Genomic DNA, 18117 nt, shown 5'->3' with positions numbered 1-18117 from the left:
GCGTTTTTCATCAAGTAGAGATAGACTCGTAACATAATTTTGTCCCGTTTTCATATCACATTCTTTCATGAAATTTTTCAACACTGCGCTCCTTTTGTTAAGTACGTCCGTGCTTAGTGCATACGCTCTAACTTTAGATGCTGGTACTCCGATAAAAGCAGTTTCAGGCGGTCAACCTGCTAATACAACGCAAGTAATGCCGTTAAATCATACTTCAACAATGGAGCAGCCTGATAGTCTACCCACTGGTGGCTACTCTCCTATTGGACCAGGTCCAGTACCAGTTGGCATTGACGAGGTATTATTTCCAACAAATCATTGAGTTTTTTCAACGATCACGAAGTCGGTATAACTTTTATCATTAAAGGTCCCTAACGAAGAAGATTGCGATGACGACTCAACTGAGGATAGCTCTGACGAGTCTGGCAGCTCAACCATGACTCCAGCAACAGCAGGTGGTGATAATGACGATGACAGCACTATGGGTACTGGTGCACATGGCTCCGGTGCTTCTGACGCTGGCCATGGTGGAGCTGGCAGTTCCTCAGATGAAATGGACTCAGGTGCCCCTAGTGCCGCTCTACCACTGACTCCAGGTTACACTGCCATGGGCTCGCAAACTGCATCCATGCGTCCTACATCTGTATCCAGCCACAGCGGTAGACCCATTAGTACTGGTAAGAAAATTACAATTGCTCAGCTTTCAAACATTAGTAGTAGTCTTTTTAAGTTATATGTTGACAATTCAGTCCTGACGACTGTCACTCTCTCTTCATCAGTTTTCCCACCTATTGCAAGTTCTGCTAATAGCACTGACGGCAGCACAAGCGATGCTGCATCGTCCTCTGTTCAGAAGATATCTACTGTCATGGCCGCTGCCGTCGCCGTTGCCGTCATGATGGCAAATTAATGCTTGTAGAAATCAGAAAGCATCGTAGTCTAACGACCCATCATAAAATTCATTACCACATTTGTTCAAGTCCAGACATAAACGAAATATACACATTCTAATATAGTAAAGCATGAGTATTTGCAAGTGTTCCCCAGCGAAGTAGAGACCATGATGATCAGTTAAGGCATGGAGAAGATATCACTAGGGTTCTATTTTTGTGCCTTTACAAATCATATAAACGTATATGCTTTAATTCTATGCTAAGAAAGGCATTTTGAAAAAATTCGCACAAACCAACGAGTTCGGCATGTCTTGCTGATTTTCAAAAACACATTACAACTCGTAGAATCCCAAAAGGCGGCTTGTTTTGCCTTGTCGGACTTCTTTCAATCTTTGGCTATGGGTGGCATTGCTACCAAACATCAATTAAACGAGTACCAGCAACCTATCATTGGATCGACGCGAACAATACAATTGAATGGACAAGAATGTAATCTTTTTATTTCTTATGCTAACGTCACATTGAGAACGAATCACTGATTCTCTAGATCTTACAAGATTCAATAGAGGTCCTCAATACTCGTGAAAGCGAGTCCGAAGGCTGCGAAGTATTCGTTCATTTTCGTGAAGGTCAGCCATACAGACATTTATTGCGTTACTTCACACTGTTCATTCCTCTAAACCAACTCCTGCTCTCAGACAGTACACGACCAGACGCATGGATGAACAGCAGCCTAATAATACCCAATGCGCCAATGGTAAGCGATTTAATTTATGAAAGGCTAGCGTTGATACAGAACGCCAGCCAAAATTTGAAACATACTGTGCTTTCGTTTGAACGCCGGACGTGTCGCGTTCAGCCATAGGTTCGGCATGACATACCTAACCATTAAACTATCGGATCTAGGAAGAAGATTCACAAAATTTCAAATCAAATATAGAAGCATCGAAAAATAAGGTCCAAATGTTGAGGACGCCCGAAGAACCCATCAATATAAAGTCTATCGTCTTTGGCAGATATGAGATTGGAACTTGGTACAATTCACAATATCCAGAGGAATATGGACGAAATTTAGACAGAATGTATATTTGCGAGCATTGCCTCAAGTACATGCTGGAGGAAAATAGTCTTCGTGTACATAAGGTTGGTTATTTGGGAAAGCATACTGTCATGGCTGTGCTAGTATTAAGACGTCACAATACAGGCCAACTGTCGCAAGCGGTCGCCACCGGGAGACATAGTATACCAGCAAGGTGACATCAAAATCTTTAGAATTGATGGCAAGGCGGAGAAGGTAGGTTTTGCGTTTAGGCAAAGAAGTCAATTCACATGTTAACCAACTCATACAATAGCTATATTCTCAAAACTTATGTCTAATGTCAAAGCTATTCTTGGATCACAAGTCGGTATATTACGACATTGAAGGCTTCATGTTTTACGTTTTGACGGAGAGCAATCCTAGGGAGCGGCGAACAGACGATGTAGTTGCCTACTTCTCTAAGGTAAGGGTTGCCATACTCTCGGACAAGTCTATACCTACTTCACGAGCTCAGCGTCGTCTCCCATTCTTCTATAGGAAAAAATATCTTATGAGAACAACAATTTGGCGTGTATAATGGTACTCCCACCACATCAAAGAAAAGGGTATGGCAAGCTAATGATAGAATTCAGTGAGTTTAAGTTCAGAGATTATGCAAAATTGGAGTGGGGTTGGCATGAATTCTAATTTATATCGCGCGCAGGCTATGAACTTGCAAGACATGAGAATCAAATTGGAACGCCGGAAAAGCCGTTATCAGACTTGGGGCATCGAGGTTATCGGTCGTATTGGGCTTCGGTTATACTCAGATCGCTGGTGCAATCCGACGTCCCGAACGAAATGACCATAGAGCAGCTTTCTCAATTGACCTATATCCACCCAGAAGACATTTTAGATGCAATGCAGTATGCAGGCTTAATCAAATATGTACGGAAGTCAAAGGATAACTCGTCTGCTGATGCTGTAATCTGTATTTCATGGCCTATGATCGATGAGGCTATAAAACTCACCCATGCTAATTCACAGAAATTAATCGATCCCGCCAAAATTACTTGGAATTCGTAGGGAAAGCCATTCATTTTCAATTAATTATTATATAAAAGTCATCCATCAATGTCTGCTGTATATTTGTCTACAATGCCTTTCGGTCACACTTCAATTGTTACCAACTATGCGGATTGGGATGGTTGGGGTCATTTTTGTTTAAAGCTCCGGATGTGCTTTCTTTTTTCTGAAATGGGGGCAAACCACACCTAGCCAATGGGGTTACACGTGATAGAATTAACGTGCCTGAGGTTCAAAAGGCCACTCGCTCTGAAAAATCTAAAATTTCTAAACTGGGAACACCTCTTCATTTTGGTTTCAAATTCTCAAATAATAGAACTGAATTTTTGCAATGTTGTCTGAAGTTTCACAAATGCAAACAAGAAAACCAATTAGGTATGTACTCGACTATGGTCGAATGCATTGCGAACGGAGCTAACATGTACCTGATAGAGTCTGGGTTGATGGCTGCTTTGACATGATGCACTTTGGGCATGCTAATGCTCTTAGGCAGGTATGAAGCGTAATGACTTGCACACTTCCACGACGTTAATGGCTACTAAGGCGGTATACATTTGATTATCTTACTTAGGCAAAGGCTATGGGTGACTTCTTGATCGTAGGAGTGCACTCCGACGCAGAAATTGAGAAGAACAAAGGACCTACTGTTATGAAGGAAGATGAGAGGTAGCTGAAAGGAAAAGTATCTAAGAGGCTATATGAATGTAATACTGAGTGTTTCCCTTACATTAAGATATGCTGCTGTTGCCGCTTGCAAATGGGTGGATCAAGTAGTGCCAAACGCTCCTTATAATACGACAGTTGAAATTTTGAAAGAGTATAATGTCGATTTCTGTGTCCATGGTGACGATATCACCACAATGGCTGATGGAACCGATTGCTATCAAGCTGTTAAAGACGCTGGACTCTATCGTGAGTGCAAGCGTACGCAAGGTGTATCTACAACTGAATTGGTGGGAAGAATGCTTCTCATGACCAGAGATCACCACCGAAGAAGTCAATCCGCTGGTGCATCGTCATTAGCGAGTCTCAGCTCAGAGGACTTGGGTTCTTTCAGTACTGCTTCTAATAAGCTTGGCCCCAACACCACGGTCTCGCACTTTTTGCCAACATCAAGAAAAATTGTTCAGTTTTCTGAAGGACGTGAGCCCAAGGAGAACGACCGTATTGTATATGTCGATGGAACCTTTGACTTGTTCCACACCGGTCACATTGAGTTTTTGAAGCGCGCCAAGGAGCTAGGGGATTACCTTCTTGTTGGTGTACATGATGATCAGGTACGTCCATGTATGCTTGATAGGATGTTGATTGATACGTACGACTGACTTGCTCGATAAAGACTGTGAACGCTATCAAGGGCATCAACTATCCACTTATGAATTTGCATGAACGTGTTCTTAGCGTCCTTGCCTGTCGTGTAAGTTGTAATTTGGGATACCGATTATTTTTCGTCCATCCTTCAATGGCGAAGTTGCCACAAGACTAACATATTTATCTGGCTATTGTAGTATGTCGATGAGGTTATCATAGGCGCACCGTATAGCGTTACTAAGGATGTCCTCGGCAAGGTTTATAACGTCAGTCTGGTTGCTCATGGCAATACCCCTACTGAGCATGACCTAGATGGCAAAGACCCATATGAGGTAAGTGTGCAGAATATCCATTTTCCAACAGGCATCCTCAATGTGCTGACAGAAATTTTTTTTCTTCCATTTCACAAAGCTTCCTAAACAACTTGGGATATACCACGAGCTTGATAACCCAAATGCCAGTGTCACGACAGAGGGTATCATTAACAGGATTATCGAACATCGCCGAGTGTAAGCTTCATAGGCTATCTTGAATTGATCTATTGCTGCACCATCAATTAACCTGGTGATTTTTTTTAGCTTTGAGGAAAGACAGCGCCGAAAAAACGCAAAAGCTGCCTTAGAGTATGAAGAAGAGCAACGACAAAAAGATGTCAAGTCGCAATAGCGAGGAGTCAAATCTACAGCTTATCACAGTGTCGTAATTATTTAAATGAGTGAGCCTTGCCTTATATTCCAAAGCTACAAATTGAGATTTCATGTTTAGGCTTGTACCATGTTCTCAACAAATCAAAAGCTATGCTTTGCACAGCATTCGGCTGCATTATTCTATATGATCTTTCTCCTTTAATAAACATAAAAATGTGTGCATTTTGGCATACCCCCATGACTATCAGACTGGCGACACGTTCGTTGAGTAAAAAAAATGGTACAATCACTCATGTGGATATTGATTACAATACTGTCGTTATTGTCTTGATATGAATGGGTTGATTTGAAACGAATGAAAGAGTACACTTACATTTCGTTTCCATGCCTGTTATTTTGGTCGGTCCTTTCAAATTCAGCCACGAAGCCCAGCCCACTGCAACTTAAAAACGAAACTCAGTGCGAATGGGCCTTGCCTGATTTGGCGATGTCGATATTGGTTACTCGTGCAAGAGCGTAAATTGCTGTCGTACACTCCCTTAGTATAATGTTACTTGCAGGTCCGGGTTCACCGAGCTAGTTTCTTCTTTGCTTACTCCCTCATTCCATTCCTTCAATGCTGAAAGCTTCTATCCTAAGTCTTGCCACCATCGTAAGCGCCGTCTTGGCTGGCTCTGTAAAAATCACCTCGCCTAAACCCGGTAACGTTTGGGAAATCGGTAAAGAGGTCGACATCTACTGGTACGCTCTTCACTCCTCAACTCCAAATTCCTTTACGGAAAACAGATTATTTCTCAACTAACTAACATCCATTTTTCTTACTTCATTTTTTTAATTAGGAACAAAACCGCTTCTGGAAGCGAACCTGTATCTATTTTGCTGGCATCTGGACCTGCACAAGCTCTTAACATCGATTTGATCGTTGCTAACAAGATACCTGTTACTGAAGGCCACTATAAGTGGACTGTACCTAGCAACGTCAAGCCTGGCAAGAAGTAGTAAGTACTACACTCATTATCAAGTGCAGGATTGAAAATGTTACTTACAATTTCATTCAGTGTCGTTGAAGTCGGCCCCACTTTGAAGGACCTTTCGTTTGCCGGTTATATTACTATTGAGGAGGCCAAAAACTCGACGTCGACCGCTCATAAGCATGCTTCCGCATCGCACAAACCATCACATCATGCTTCCTCCAAGACTGCAAGCCCTACAGAACACCATAGTCTTGCCCCTCCCCACCCAAGCGGTGCCGCAGACGTTGCAAAGGCTGCCAAGCACCACTCCCAACATGCTCACAAGAAGCATGGTAAGAAGTCAAAGTTTCACCATAAGTCTTCTGGCCATAAGACCGTCTCCAAAGCCACTACCCATAAGGAAAAGCATGCCACACCCACTCATTTACCCTCAGCTATCTAAGACTGTGCATCTTGAAATACCCGGTGTATTTGTAAAAGATTAGTGGCACATAATTTGATATTAAAGATTGTTCCAAACGTGAATAGATATTTAATTGTTTAAGCATGTTTGTTTTAATATTTTTAAACGTCAATGTATTCAATGCTAGCACTTGAAATCGACTATACCCAGTGATATCCCGGGACAATTTAATCATCTCGGCCTTCAAACAACGCTTTGGGAGGATTTAGGTTTCTTGGAGCGTATCGACTGAGAAAATCTCGACTGCTATAACGCCTGTAGGAGGTTGACGAAGAACATCTCTATTGCTTCTGTCTCATCAAACTGCAATAGAGATGCGACGCCAAATATGATGAAGCAATACAAGCGATCATGATCTGCAAAATTAAATTAGGGGGGAGATACACCGCCTCCTCACTATTCATTGCTTCAACCATCACAACATTGAAATGACTAGTGTACACTATCGCTGCATGTACCATACAATGCGTGGAAATTCGCGACGAAATGCAGTCCTGATGAGACGCTCCGATGCCTTCGGACAAACCTTGGATATAGCCAGAGACGGAAGTGCAAAGTTATGCTAAGGGAAAAACATACGTTATTTGTATGCTAAATAGAACATGTTTCGTAGCTATTATACAAAGCAAAACCGCTGGGTATGTGTACGATGATTCTCGCCATATAAATGGTATCGTGTACAAAGGCAACAAAAAGCCCAATTTGCACCTTTGTCAAAAGTAAAGTGCCTTCCACTGGAAATTGAATAAACAACATCAATCTCAACGTAAGGTTACTTTAAGCATATAACACATAATATGATCTTAACATCATTCATGTAGCAACATTTAGGCTTAGTTTCCTAGGAGACAACAAAAGATAGTATTACCATAGCAACGGTTGCTAGGCATTTCGTATACTGTCCTTAATGCCTCGAGACAAAATTTCTGCATGGCCAGGAAGGCTGCGGGTTAGAAGTCAAAATTATATCCTTCGTGTAACCTACCATTAATTTCTATATATACTCGGGGTCTTGGGATAATATCTCTACACCACAAACACTATAGCAATGGCTCCAAGAAAATCCCAGAGAGACAACAAAGACACTGTAATATATGCGTTGTAGATACCTGTCATGCGCACTATTCTTTCCCCTAACATGATGTATCCGCACAGATGTCCCGCCAAATTAGAGCAAAGAAGCAGCTAACAAAGCAGAGTGCCATAGCTGAAAAGAAGATCGCCAGAAAGGTGGCTAAGAAGGCTGTTAAGGCTGTCATGAACAATGCCGCCAAGCAAAGACACTTTTACATGAAAGATGACGAGGATGTCAATGCCCCTTGCCGTGTGGAAGAAATTCTCGACAGTAAACCAGGACCTGTAAGTCGCCAAGTTGTGCATGCATTTGTCTTTATCAGTGTAACACAGCGCCACTCACAACAATTTAGTTTGGCACTTTATTTTTGGTACGATTCACTGGGGACAGTAAAAGCAGCACAAGCTGGATTAAGGAAAATGAACTCGGCAGCCGAGAATTACTCATGCAGTATTCCAGTACCTTGACGCAGAGGACGCCTGCCACTGACGCTCAACCCATATCTAGATCTCGAGCATCGAAAACTAGAGCAAATCTACTTTTACAACATGATATCAAGCTCGATGCTGCTCTTGTTGAAGTGCCCAAAAAAGTTGCATCTGGAAACACAAAGCGGAACAAGCGTTCTTTGAATGATGACGGTGAACCAATTGTAAAAGGCGTAGAAAGATCTTCAAAGCGTAAAACGAACAAAGCTCTACTAGAGGAAGTCTTAAAGAAGGCACGTATGGAACGCATTGAGCATTTTGCGACTTCCATAGCGACTTTTCGGCTATCTCGTAATGACAGCCGCGAGATGTGCGTTGATTGCTGTGGTGTATGCTCAGCTCGTGAATACCACAGAGCAATCAAGATGGATGACATTCCCTTACTCTCCAAACTGACTGCCAACACCAAGTTGGTACCAAACTGGACTATAGATGCAACCCCTGATGTACCATTTCAGTCACCATTGTTGACTGCAATGCTTTCAGGAAAGACAGCATACGTCGAACTGTTACTAAAAGCAAATATTAGCGTTAGAGGACCACCTGCAAAGGACGATCCTAACTACAACACCGGATTTGTCTCGAAATTTGCCTTTGGATCCGTCTCAAAGTAAGTTATCTAAATCAGCATGTGTAATTAAGATCTGGTCTACTAATGCACTTATATTTGAAGGGCTGTCTATGAATCTCGTGGTAACAGGAAAGGAGATCAAGTATTCTATGAAATCCCACAGCGCCCGCTTATGGAATTACACTATTTAAGAAATTCGCATGTCTTATCCTCCTATTCCAAATCTATCTTGGCGGCGGTGCAGCATAGTTCTTTGACATCAACCATGGTCGATTACCTGTGGCTCAAAGACGATTGGAGTAATAGCGCATTCAGTTCCTGGGCCTTTTATGAAGCGGTGGCAGCAGGTAACAGAAGCGTTGCAGCTTCCATTTCGAAATGTTTGAACGAAGCTGGAGGGCTCAACAAGGTGCATATGGATGTTTTAAAGGTAGGCTCTTCCATCAGATGCTGCAGCAATATTCAATCATTATACTAACTTCTCTACGTGCGCGTAGTTGGACGGTGTGAAGTCAATGCAGCCTTATCGTCGAAATCAAATTTTGAAAAAGGCACTTGAGAACTACCAAATTACCCCTGTAGAGTGTGCAGCTATTCATCCTCGACGCAAGTATCTCGAAGAACTCTTTGAACAACTGGATGACCTTGGTCAAGGTCATACCGATGGTCTTTCTCGTACTGTAGCTCATTTTGCCGCTGCTAGCGAGACATCTGATTGCTTGGAGTACCTCATCTCTAAAGGATTCAACTGTATGCAACTCGACAGGAATAAGATGTCACCATTATTACTGGCTTCAAAATACGGAAGAGCTCATAATATCAAGCTTTTGCTAAATACTATGCGTGGAAACTCTACCGAAGAATCTACGAGTGTTGCAGATACAACTATGCTCCCCCAGCGATGGACTGCATTACACTTTGCTTCATTCTATGGAGCTACTGAAGCGTGTAAAGTCCTCATTCAAGAAGGAGCCAAGATCGACGCCCAAGACTCTGCCACTAAAGGCACACCACTCCATTTTGCAGCAGCTCAAGGCCATGTCGAATGTATCAAAGTATTGATTGATGAAGGAAAGGCAGATGTGGATGTTTTTGACAAGTTTGGATCAACTCCTTTACATCTAGCCTGCAAAAATGGACAGTATGAAGCGGTTGTTGTATTGCTATCTTATGGTGCAAACGTTGATGGTGGCGACACTTCGGAAAATACTGCTTTACATTATGCAACAGCATATGGATGGATCAATATTGTCCAACTTCTGTTGGAGACAACCTCATGCAACATGAGTCCCAGAAATTTGTGGAAAACAACGCCATGCGGCATAGCAGACCGTAAAGGACACACAAAGATGGTGCGCTACCTACTGGATAACAAGACCAAGAGAATCGATGTCAATTTCAAGGATGATGAAGGAAAGACTCTCCTTCATAATTGTGTTATCGACGCTTTTTTCTCTGAGTACGAAGCCAACCGCATCATCGCAAAGGCAAAGCACTTGATGGCTACTGGGGCAGACCCTAACATAAAAGATGTGAATGGTACGTTTTTTTTTTTTGGCTTTTCTACCAAGCTTTCATCGTTGTCTCTTATACTTCTTTCCAGGTAGCACGCCGTTACATCTTCTAGCTAGAGCGCATGCATTCAACAAAGAGCGTCCCTTGAATCACGCTGATGAGATAGAGTATATGTATGGGCGTTACTCATCTGAATGGGTTTATCATACTACTAAACATTCACAGAAGCTTGAATATGACGATTCCGATGGCATAAAGGCTCAAAAAGAACTTCTCAACATCCTTGTAAAAGGCGGAGCAGACCTAGAGCTTGAGGAACTGTCAGGAGAAACGCCTCTAGCAGTTGCCATGGCTACTGGCAACGATCACATTGTAGAAGGCCTCTTGGAAAGCGGTGCTTCCCCATTGAGCTCAACTTCAACAGGACACAATATTTTCCACTATCTACTTTCTGCTCCAGCCATTCTGGATATTACAACACCTTACAAATCAGTGAAAGAGAGCCAACAACGCAAGGTGGTTAGGTATAGAAATATCTGGAAATTGCTTACCAAGAAAAACCACCCCTTCAAAGATTGTCTCAGTGACATGGTAAGTGATACTAACTTATATCATAAGCATGAGGAGTTTACTGATAGCTGTCTATTTTACGTAGGCAAACAAGGTGAATGACGAAGGCTATTCACCTTTATTGTGGGGTGTTCATAAGGCACTTTCTCAGCAAATGGGCGATGTGAAGAAATACAGAGAGGCAGTCCGATCCACTCATTCTGCGTGGGATCGACCCATGTCAACCGACCAACGCAAGTTTTTCGACTTTAGACATCACTTTGACCAATGGGTAAGTACTTTTTTTTTGCTTAGAGGTTAAATATACATGATTAACAGATTCTCTTCAAATGTTTTCCAAACAGATATCGTTTGCTTCAATATTTGTGAAAAACTTCAAACCAAATATGAACCTAGTGAGAGAACTGGAGAAAGGCTATCTTGAAAAACATCCAAAGGCTAAGCCATCTGAATATCCACCTAATACTGGACGTGGTGTTTTGCATTTTGGTATGTAGAGTTTGATTCATCTTCGAACAAATCGGTTCTTAAATTAACCTATAACTACTTATTGCAAGCCTGTACCATTCACCATCCGAATCTTGTGGAATTCTTCTTGAAGCATGGAGCGGACGCAAATTTACAATCTGGAGCTATAGACCACCATAAAACGCCATTGATGTTTTCTGCTCAACGACTACCAGACAACTATGACCATGTCCTGGAAAACTCGGAAGAAATGCTACAGAAGGTCAATGCGATGTTCGAGCTGAAGTACCCAAATTATCGTGACGAATGGATCAAATCAAATCGTATTCTCTTGGATTACGGCGCTCAACCTTATCAAGTTGACGATAACATGATATCCTCTGCCATTGTCGCTGCAAGTCAGGATGTCCCCACGGTGTTATTGGAAATGCTTCGTTATTCTGCGGAGAAGAAAATGAATATCGGTATCAACAATGTCAATGGATCGCTGAACTCTGTACTCATGCTAGCTGTGAAAATTTTCAGCGAAAGATATGAAAACGACAAAGAGAACCAAAATAACTACGTGGAAGCTGTAGCAGGCATGCTGAAGCTAGGTTCAGATGTCAATATGCGTAATAGAGAACAGCAATCTGCATTGATGATTGCTCTGCAAGGAAAAGGAGTTAAGCCCATTGTGAATGCGCTTCTCACTGAATCCGTTAATGAGATCAAGTATTCCGTGTGCAACAAAGGTATTTAACTTTTCTGAGGCAATTGCACTACTTATACATTACTCACCCTCCTCTTAGATGACGAAAATGCTCTTATAATGGCTTGCAAAAATGGAGATCAGGAATTGATCATGATGATCCTACAGGCTATGAAATTTCAACATCCAGATGTCACCACAGCCGTCAATCAAATCGACAAATCATCAAATTCTCCATTGTCATTAGCTGCAGGACTTGGATTCGCTGAGATTGTTGAAAAGTTATTACAGCTTGGAGCGAACCCCAATCATCACAACGCATTTGGAATACCGATCATCAGAGCCGTCAAAGCCAAATGCCTGGAAGCTATAAAGCATCTCATCGGAGCTGGCGCCAATATCAACGCTACAGATATCTATGGAAACTCTGTCTTACATTATGCCGTCAGAAGCGAGAAGGTCGGCATTGTTAAACAAGTCATTGACTCTGGAGCAAACGTCAATGCTAGAAATCAGTGGAATCAGACACCATTGCACTGGGCTATACAGAGTAGCAAAGAACAAATTAATACGTCCCTCAGAGTGGAGAAGGTTCTTCTGGATTCAGGCGCTGATGTCAATGCAACAGATAGATTTGGTAAGTTACTACCGTACGAAGATTTAGGTTATAGTTGTGCTGACTTTTATAACTACAGGTCGTACTGCTCTGCATACTGTTTTTGTAAATCTTTCGTATGTACCTGATATGACATTCATTAGGCTCATCAAGGAAAGGGTCCAAAAGAGCAAGCAAAAAATTCTTCATGATGAAAATCAAAAGAAACTTATCGACCAGTTTGTAAAAAAATATGGCTCTGGTAATACTGAGTCCTGGTTTATGAGTGGCAAGAAAAAACATCTCGAAAATATCAAAGCTATGAGCAAAGGAGAAATGGAAGAAGATCAAAATGTAGAATTCGCGTCTGAAGAAGAGCTTTCTCTATATAGTGATGCCGAATGGGAAGAATTCAACAAATCTCAAGTCGTCAAATCAGACCGCATCGACATATTGGATTTCCTCCTCAAATATCCTCAGCTTGAATGCGATCAACGTGATATCTTTGGACGTAGCCCTCTCCATTACGCTGCAAGAGTTGGCTCTTTTACATGTACCACTCGATTACTGGAAAGGGGCCCTGATTTGAACGCAGTTGATAAGGACATGGTACGTTACATGCTGCGACTGACACATTTTGTCATTATTTTTTAACAAAGATATCTTCAAAGAACTCTCCAGTCAATCTCTCAATGATCTACGATCACGTCGACTATTCAGTCATGATGAGCCAAAAAGGTGCCATGCTTCGGGGCAAAATTCATTTGCCAGACGGAAAATCCATGTCAACCTTCGAATACAGTCTATCAAAATCATTTCTTAACCTGGGTTACTTCATAATGGAAAAAGATATTTCTCCATTGAGTAAGTACATTTCGTCTCCGTATATGTTCATTGCGCACTCACCAATCTTTTACATGAAATAGAATATGTACATGACGCACTGAAGACAGGTAATTTGGTGGGAGGCTCGCGTATATCAGAATATGTGTAAACACTAATCCTTTATATTATCTTAGGAAAATTCCACATGGCCTCATTGCTATTGAACAGTGCAGATCCCGAAACTCTTAGATCTTCAAGCATTTTGAACCAAACGTTTTTCCATATCATCTGCTCGTTCTCACCATTCGACCAGGCTATTTATGATGAATACGTTGAAGACTTCTTCAATCTTTTGATCAATTTCAGCGTTGATGCTACTAAGTTGGATAACCACAAACAATCACCCATTCACTCAGCTTGCAAGTTCAATCAAGTCCTACTCTTGAAGCGACTTCTTCAGCTCAATACTATACAACTCAACGTCCTTGATAGTGAAGGAAAGAGCGAGATATGGCATGCTGTAGATTCGAACAGCATTGTAGCTGTTCAAGTAAGTCGTGCGACATTCGATTAAAAATGGTTTGAACATGTAACTAACCCTATCTTCGATTCAACAGCTATTGCTTGCAAATGGAGCAAATTTGAATGTAGGCTCAGGAAACATTACACCGATCTTGTATTTAGCCGCAAAATGGAAAAATCTGGAAATGACAAAACTGCTAATTCAGCATGGAGCTTCCTTTGATGACGGAGAGCTCCGTGAAAGACCAAATGCAATCATGCAAGCTGTGAAAGATAAGAACGAAAGTATTCTTAAGGCAAGTATCATTATCGTTTGAAGCTGAAACGACGAAGGGATGCATTCTAACTTTCCACTATAGGCACTCCTTGATGCCGGTCATTCACCAAATAATCCATCACTCTATGTGGAGAAAGTAGACAAGAAAGAAAAGAAATATGTATTGCATCCCATTATAGCTGCTTGCATGCAAAAGGATGATAAAATCTTCAAGGTAATTAACTTCACACCTGTCTGACATTGCTGCTACCAATGTGCACTCTCATGAACAAATCTTCATTAGTTACTTCTTCAATACGATATCAACGTTGATGTGATTTCGCCCAACGATTGTCTGCTCAAAGGACGTACGCCGCTGATGTACAATCTACACATCAAAAACTATGAAAGATCGAAGGTACAACTTTAACATACATTGCTTCTATATTACCAAATCTTTACTGATCCTTGGTGTCAACAGATGCTGTTTGAGCAAAAAGCAAACGTCAACATTATGGATCCGAACTCTAAGCGAAGCGTTTTCTACACCTATATGTTAGAGGCGATTGATGATCACATTTTGGATGTAAGTGCTGTTATACAATCGCTCATTTAGGAGAAATATTCTTTGCTAACAAGCCTGTAGTTCATGTGGAAACTGGACCCAAATGTTAACATTGTCGACGAGATATCTGGTCAAACTCTACTTGAGTTTGCGATTAGGAAAAACAACATGAAGTTGTTGAAGGTAGATATTTGTAATAGCACTGCCGTTTTTGTATACATTGATTCCTAATTTTTTCATGATATTCCCTAGCTTCTGCTCAATAGAGAGGCGAACAGAAACATCGTCAGCTGTCTTAAGGACGAAAAATCTGCTCAAAACTACTCTGATCAAGTTCCAGCTTTATATCATGCGATCTTGCATAACAATTATGAGGCAACCCAAATTCTACTTAACAATACCAATGGTGCTGAAATCGATTGGAAGTTTAAGGATCAATTTGGCCGTAATATCGTAACAAGAGCAGTGCAGTGCTTTGAAAATTTCTCATATGAGAACAACAAAATCATAACACTCTTATTCAAGCACATCGGAAAGGAATGGAAGCATATGAATAACGAAAAAGATTACGACGGTAAACATTAACATTAATGACATTAACGTCTGGTAATTTATACTAACTTCATTGAATAGGTAAACGAGCAATCGACTATGCAGCACAGCAAGCCAGCAAAACCCTCTACAATGAACTGATAAAGCTGGGAAGCAAAGAAATTACAGATGGCAATTTTGAATCAAGCGAAATGGATTCTGTATATGAATATCACCGAATGCCAGTTGAGCAGGATGCCGACGAAGCTCGCAAGATGCTTTTGGAGAAGGCCGAGGCTGAGAGAATAAGCAAAGGTGAAATGGAACTCGACGAAAAAGCCAAGGTTGATCCAATCTCTGAACTAGAAGACGTTGGCGAGGTCGTTGTTTATAACGGCGAACCGCTCGACATTCTGCTGCACAGAACAGATGTGATGGCGTCGCGTTGGGGATGCAATATGTGAGTGTTGAAATGTAATTTGTCAGCCAGGAGTTACAAGCTAATCAAGGTTTATCTGTCTCAGGTTTTACAAGATGTCTCTTATATACAACAGAGTACTAGAAATGGATATCTTATGGACTCGTTGGGGCGCTCAAGGAGACGACGGCATGCATCAGAAAACACCATTGCCTTCTCGTGAGGCAGCCGTAACTGAATTCGAAAAGATTTTCAGGTCCAAGACTGGCAATGATTGGGCTACAAGAAACACTGCCTTTGAGTCTAAGCCTGGAAAATTCAACATGATCCAGACTTCACCTTATAAAAAGGGTATTGTATTGACAGAGCTGGATATACCTATAGCTCCTATTCCTAGTCAATTGAGTACTGGTGTTCAGGATTGTCTCCGACTTTGTTTGGATTTCAAACATTTGAAATCCGCTCAAGAAGACAGCAAGATCGATCTTCCACTCGGCCAGCTGTCTCAAGAAACTCTTGAAAAGGCATACTACATTTTGAAAGAGATTGATGGCATTTTGGTTGAGCTTGACGTTGGAAATGTAGCCTTTGTCGGCGTACACAATGTGGCAAGAATGAAAGGTAGCATGACTAGAAATGAAAAGCCATGCATTTTCTATCAACTCACTAACTTCATTCATTTTAGTACTTCACCATAAATTGAGTCTGCTCTCAAATGAATATTATCTATTGGTTCCCAACAAAAGTCACTCTACAAGAGGAATTGTCCCCCTCAGCAACAGACCGTCCTTGAATGCAGAAAAGAGCCGACTTGACAACCTTCGCTACTTCAATTATACAGCAAATGTGCTTTTGGCCGCCCAGCATCGATCGGATCAATTACATCCGCTCGACTATGTATACAAATCTTTAAATTGTCATATGCAAGAAATAACACCTGAAAATGGTCACCGAGCTACATACGACATGGTGTCCAAATATATGCAAGATACTGGAGCAGGACCTAATGGTGAAAACTATGACCTTCTACATCTGTTCCAATTGGAGAGGGAGAGTGAAGCTGTCCAACATCAACCGTTTGCTGCTGTCGACAATAGGATGTTGCTTTGGCATGGCTCCAAAATTAGCAATATGATTGGTATTCTCAAGCAAGGTTTACGAATTAAGCCGGCCCAGGCTTATGAATCGGTTAGTACTTTGAGTATCACTTTTATTGTACTTGTGCATAAGTTACTGACCAAGAACCATTACAGGGATCAATGTTTGGATCTGGGCTTTATTTCGCGGATACCTTTTTAAAGTCTTCTGGATACTGCAACGATTACACCAGCGTGGACGCACAACCATACAGTCTATTAATATTATGTGAGGTTGCTCTTGGCAAAACACTTGATCTGTGGGAAACAAAGTTCATGGAACACAGCGAAGAAGGCTATCTTTCAACCAAAGGACTGGGAAAGTATGGACCAGATCCCACTTATCATAAATATGACAAAAACGGGGTAAGCATAACGTAGTTCTCTTCGCTTAAGCTGGAATTTTCCCCCTTACTTATCAATGTCTTTTCTCCCAGGTTATTGTTCCTCAAGGCCCATATAAAGAGCAAGTGAAACCCACGGGAAACAGTGCAACCAATATGTTTTCCTACGGTTATCTACATAACAATGAGTATATTGTGTACGACCCAGCTCAAGTTCGCATGAAATACCTGGTGGTAGTTCAGAACAAGCGGTATTGTCCGGTGTGTACTAAGCAAACAGAAAACGGATCCTTGAAGCGAATGCAGGATTTCAACTTCTGCGAAAAAGATTACAAGCATAACATGAAGCGATGCAATGAATATGAGTCTACGTTAATCTGCATGCAAATGGTCTATCAAGGTACCGATGCTCAAAAGATCTATCAAGAAGGCATTGAAAATCAGCTTGCGGCACTAGAAACCAATCCTTGTGGTAAGTTACTTGGCATCTTCAGTTACTAAATTGGATGTTTTTGTCATAGAGAGAAATACTAAACTTACATTGATGCTCTTAGGTGCCGACAAGTTGTCTCCAGCTATGCGACTCAACAAAACCACTTCTGTTTGCACCTCATGCGCAAATGATATCAAAGACCGGCTACTTATAAATTGGTTCAAAAAGACAACTGATGGAATACCTGGTAAGCTGCCTTTTTGAATTTTTCCGGGTAATTGATCTCATTTGAAACTTTCGTGGTGGTTAACATAAAATTTTGATTAGCTGAAGTACGCCATCGAGAAGACTGTAAATGGGGATATGAATGTATAACACAGCACAAGAGCTTGGATCATGCTAAACTATATAATCATCTCTGTGTAAAAACTGCGGAATGATCCATCACCTTTCCGAAATAAAAACCGTATACCATTATTTGAATTTCAATCGGTCGCGCTGATCGGAGTTCGTGTAACCATGCCAAGCAATGGAGATAAAACGTCAGTAGTTTGAAGATGCCAAGGCCCGGTATGAGAGATACAATCTCAGGAAAGTGCCGCTGTACGGAGGAATAATTTAAAGAGCCATATGATTCTCAGTATTTCTATTAAAGGATCCCTCAAAAGGCGCATTGCACATTTTTTTTTGTTTATACGTAATTTGACTTGCTCGCCTCCCCG

The 18117-nt window shown here is 41.4% G+C and overlaps 8 protein-coding genes across 8 annotated transcripts; 7 read left to right on the top strand and 1 right to left on the bottom strand.

The window, feature by feature from the left end:
• Positions 1 to 67: 67 nt before the first annotated feature.
• Positions 68 to 910, top strand: K450DRAFT_291111 (uncharacterized protein; the record flags this gene model as incomplete). The annotated part of the gene is made up of 3 exons (XM_051593577.1): positions 68 to 101; positions 138 to 298; positions 368 to 910. The coding sequence occupies 3 exons, from the start codon at positions 68 to 70 to the stop codon at positions 908 to 910; spliced, it is 738 nt and encodes a 245-aa protein (XP_051448055.1).
• A 303-nt stretch (positions 911 to 1213) lies between these two features.
• K450DRAFT_223970 (uncharacterized protein) lies at positions 1214 to 3070 on the top strand. The gene is made up of 8 exons (XM_051586138.1): positions 1214 to 1382; positions 1451 to 1522; positions 1592 to 1650; positions 1804 to 2036; positions 2098 to 2187; positions 2246 to 2395; positions 2470 to 2563; positions 2636 to 3070. Exons 3-8 carry the CDS (start codon positions 1611 to 1613, stop codon positions 2995 to 2997), a joined length of 969 nt encoding a protein of 322 aa, XP_051448054.1. The 5' UTR covers positions 1214 to 1382; positions 1451 to 1522; positions 1592 to 1610; the 3' UTR covers positions 2998 to 3070.
• A 202-nt stretch (positions 3071 to 3272) lies between these two features.
• On the top strand, positions 3273 to 5203 carry K450DRAFT_223964 (uncharacterized protein). Its single transcript, XM_051586137.1, has 8 exons — positions 3273 to 3372; positions 3430 to 3490; positions 3569 to 3663; positions 3731 to 4274; positions 4337 to 4414; positions 4506 to 4640; positions 4720 to 4817; positions 4887 to 5203. Exons 1-8 carry the CDS (start codon positions 3329 to 3331, stop codon positions 4972 to 4974), a joined length of 1143 nt encoding a protein of 380 aa, XP_051448053.1. The 5' UTR covers positions 3273 to 3328; the 3' UTR covers positions 4975 to 5203.
• Positions 5204 to 5520: 317 nt separating this feature from the next.
• K450DRAFT_223961 (uncharacterized protein) lies at positions 5521 to 6522 on the top strand. The gene is made up of 3 exons (XM_051586136.1): positions 5521 to 5696; positions 5795 to 5953; positions 6014 to 6522. Exons 1-3 carry the CDS (start codon positions 5572 to 5574, stop codon positions 6369 to 6371), a joined length of 642 nt encoding a protein of 213 aa, XP_051448052.1. The 5' UTR covers positions 5521 to 5571; the 3' UTR covers positions 6372 to 6522.
• On the bottom strand, positions 6523 to 7200 carry K450DRAFT_223959 (uncharacterized protein). Its single transcript, XM_051586135.1, has one exon. The coding sequence runs from the start codon at positions 6851 to 6853 to the stop codon at positions 6674 to 6676; it is 180 nt and encodes a 59-aa protein (XP_051448051.1). The 5' UTR covers positions 6854 to 7200; the 3' UTR covers positions 6523 to 6673.
• Positions 7201 to 12112: 4912 nt separating this feature from the next.
• Positions 12113 to 12412, top strand: K450DRAFT_161313 (uncharacterized protein; the record flags this gene model as incomplete). Its single annotated transcript, XM_051584016.1, has 1 exon — positions 12113 to 12412. A coding segment is annotated over one exon (300 nt), but the record flags the coding sequence as incomplete, so codon positions are not given.
• An 847-nt stretch (positions 12413 to 13259) lies between these two features.
• Positions 13260 to 17322, top strand: K450DRAFT_223954 (uncharacterized protein). Its single transcript, XM_051586134.1, has 12 exons — positions 13260 to 13318; positions 13385 to 13740; positions 13808 to 14008; positions 14072 to 14203; positions 14273 to 14386; positions 14450 to 14554; positions 14615 to 14716; positions 14786 to 15107; positions 15167 to 15524; positions 15589 to 16103; positions 16168 to 16670; positions 16736 to 17322. Exons 2-12 carry the CDS (start codon positions 13396 to 13398, stop codon positions 16997 to 16999), a joined length of 2961 nt encoding a protein of 986 aa, XP_051448049.1. The 5' UTR covers positions 13260 to 13318; positions 13385 to 13395; the 3' UTR covers positions 17000 to 17322.
• K450DRAFT_223950 (uncharacterized protein) lies at positions 16901 to 18023 on the top strand. Its single transcript, XM_051586133.1, has 3 exons — positions 16901 to 17434; positions 17517 to 17642; positions 17723 to 18023. Exons 1-3 carry the CDS (start codon positions 17119 to 17121, stop codon positions 17833 to 17835), a joined length of 555 nt encoding a protein of 184 aa, XP_051448048.1. The 5' UTR covers positions 16901 to 17118; the 3' UTR covers positions 17836 to 18023.
• The last annotated feature ends 94 nt before the right edge of the window (positions 18024 to 18117 follow it).

The sequence above is a fragment of the Umbelopsis ramanniana genome, assembly GCF_025399195.1.
Source record: "Umbelopsis ramanniana AG unplaced genomic scaffold K450scaffold_6, whole genome shotgun sequence".
Classification (NCBI taxonomy): Eukaryota; Fungi; Mucoromycota; class Umbelopsidomycetes; order Umbelopsidales; family Umbelopsidaceae; genus Umbelopsis; species Umbelopsis ramanniana.
The sequence above is the reverse complement of the archived record's forward strand: the minus strand, read 5'-3'. Positions and strand labels throughout refer to the sequence as shown.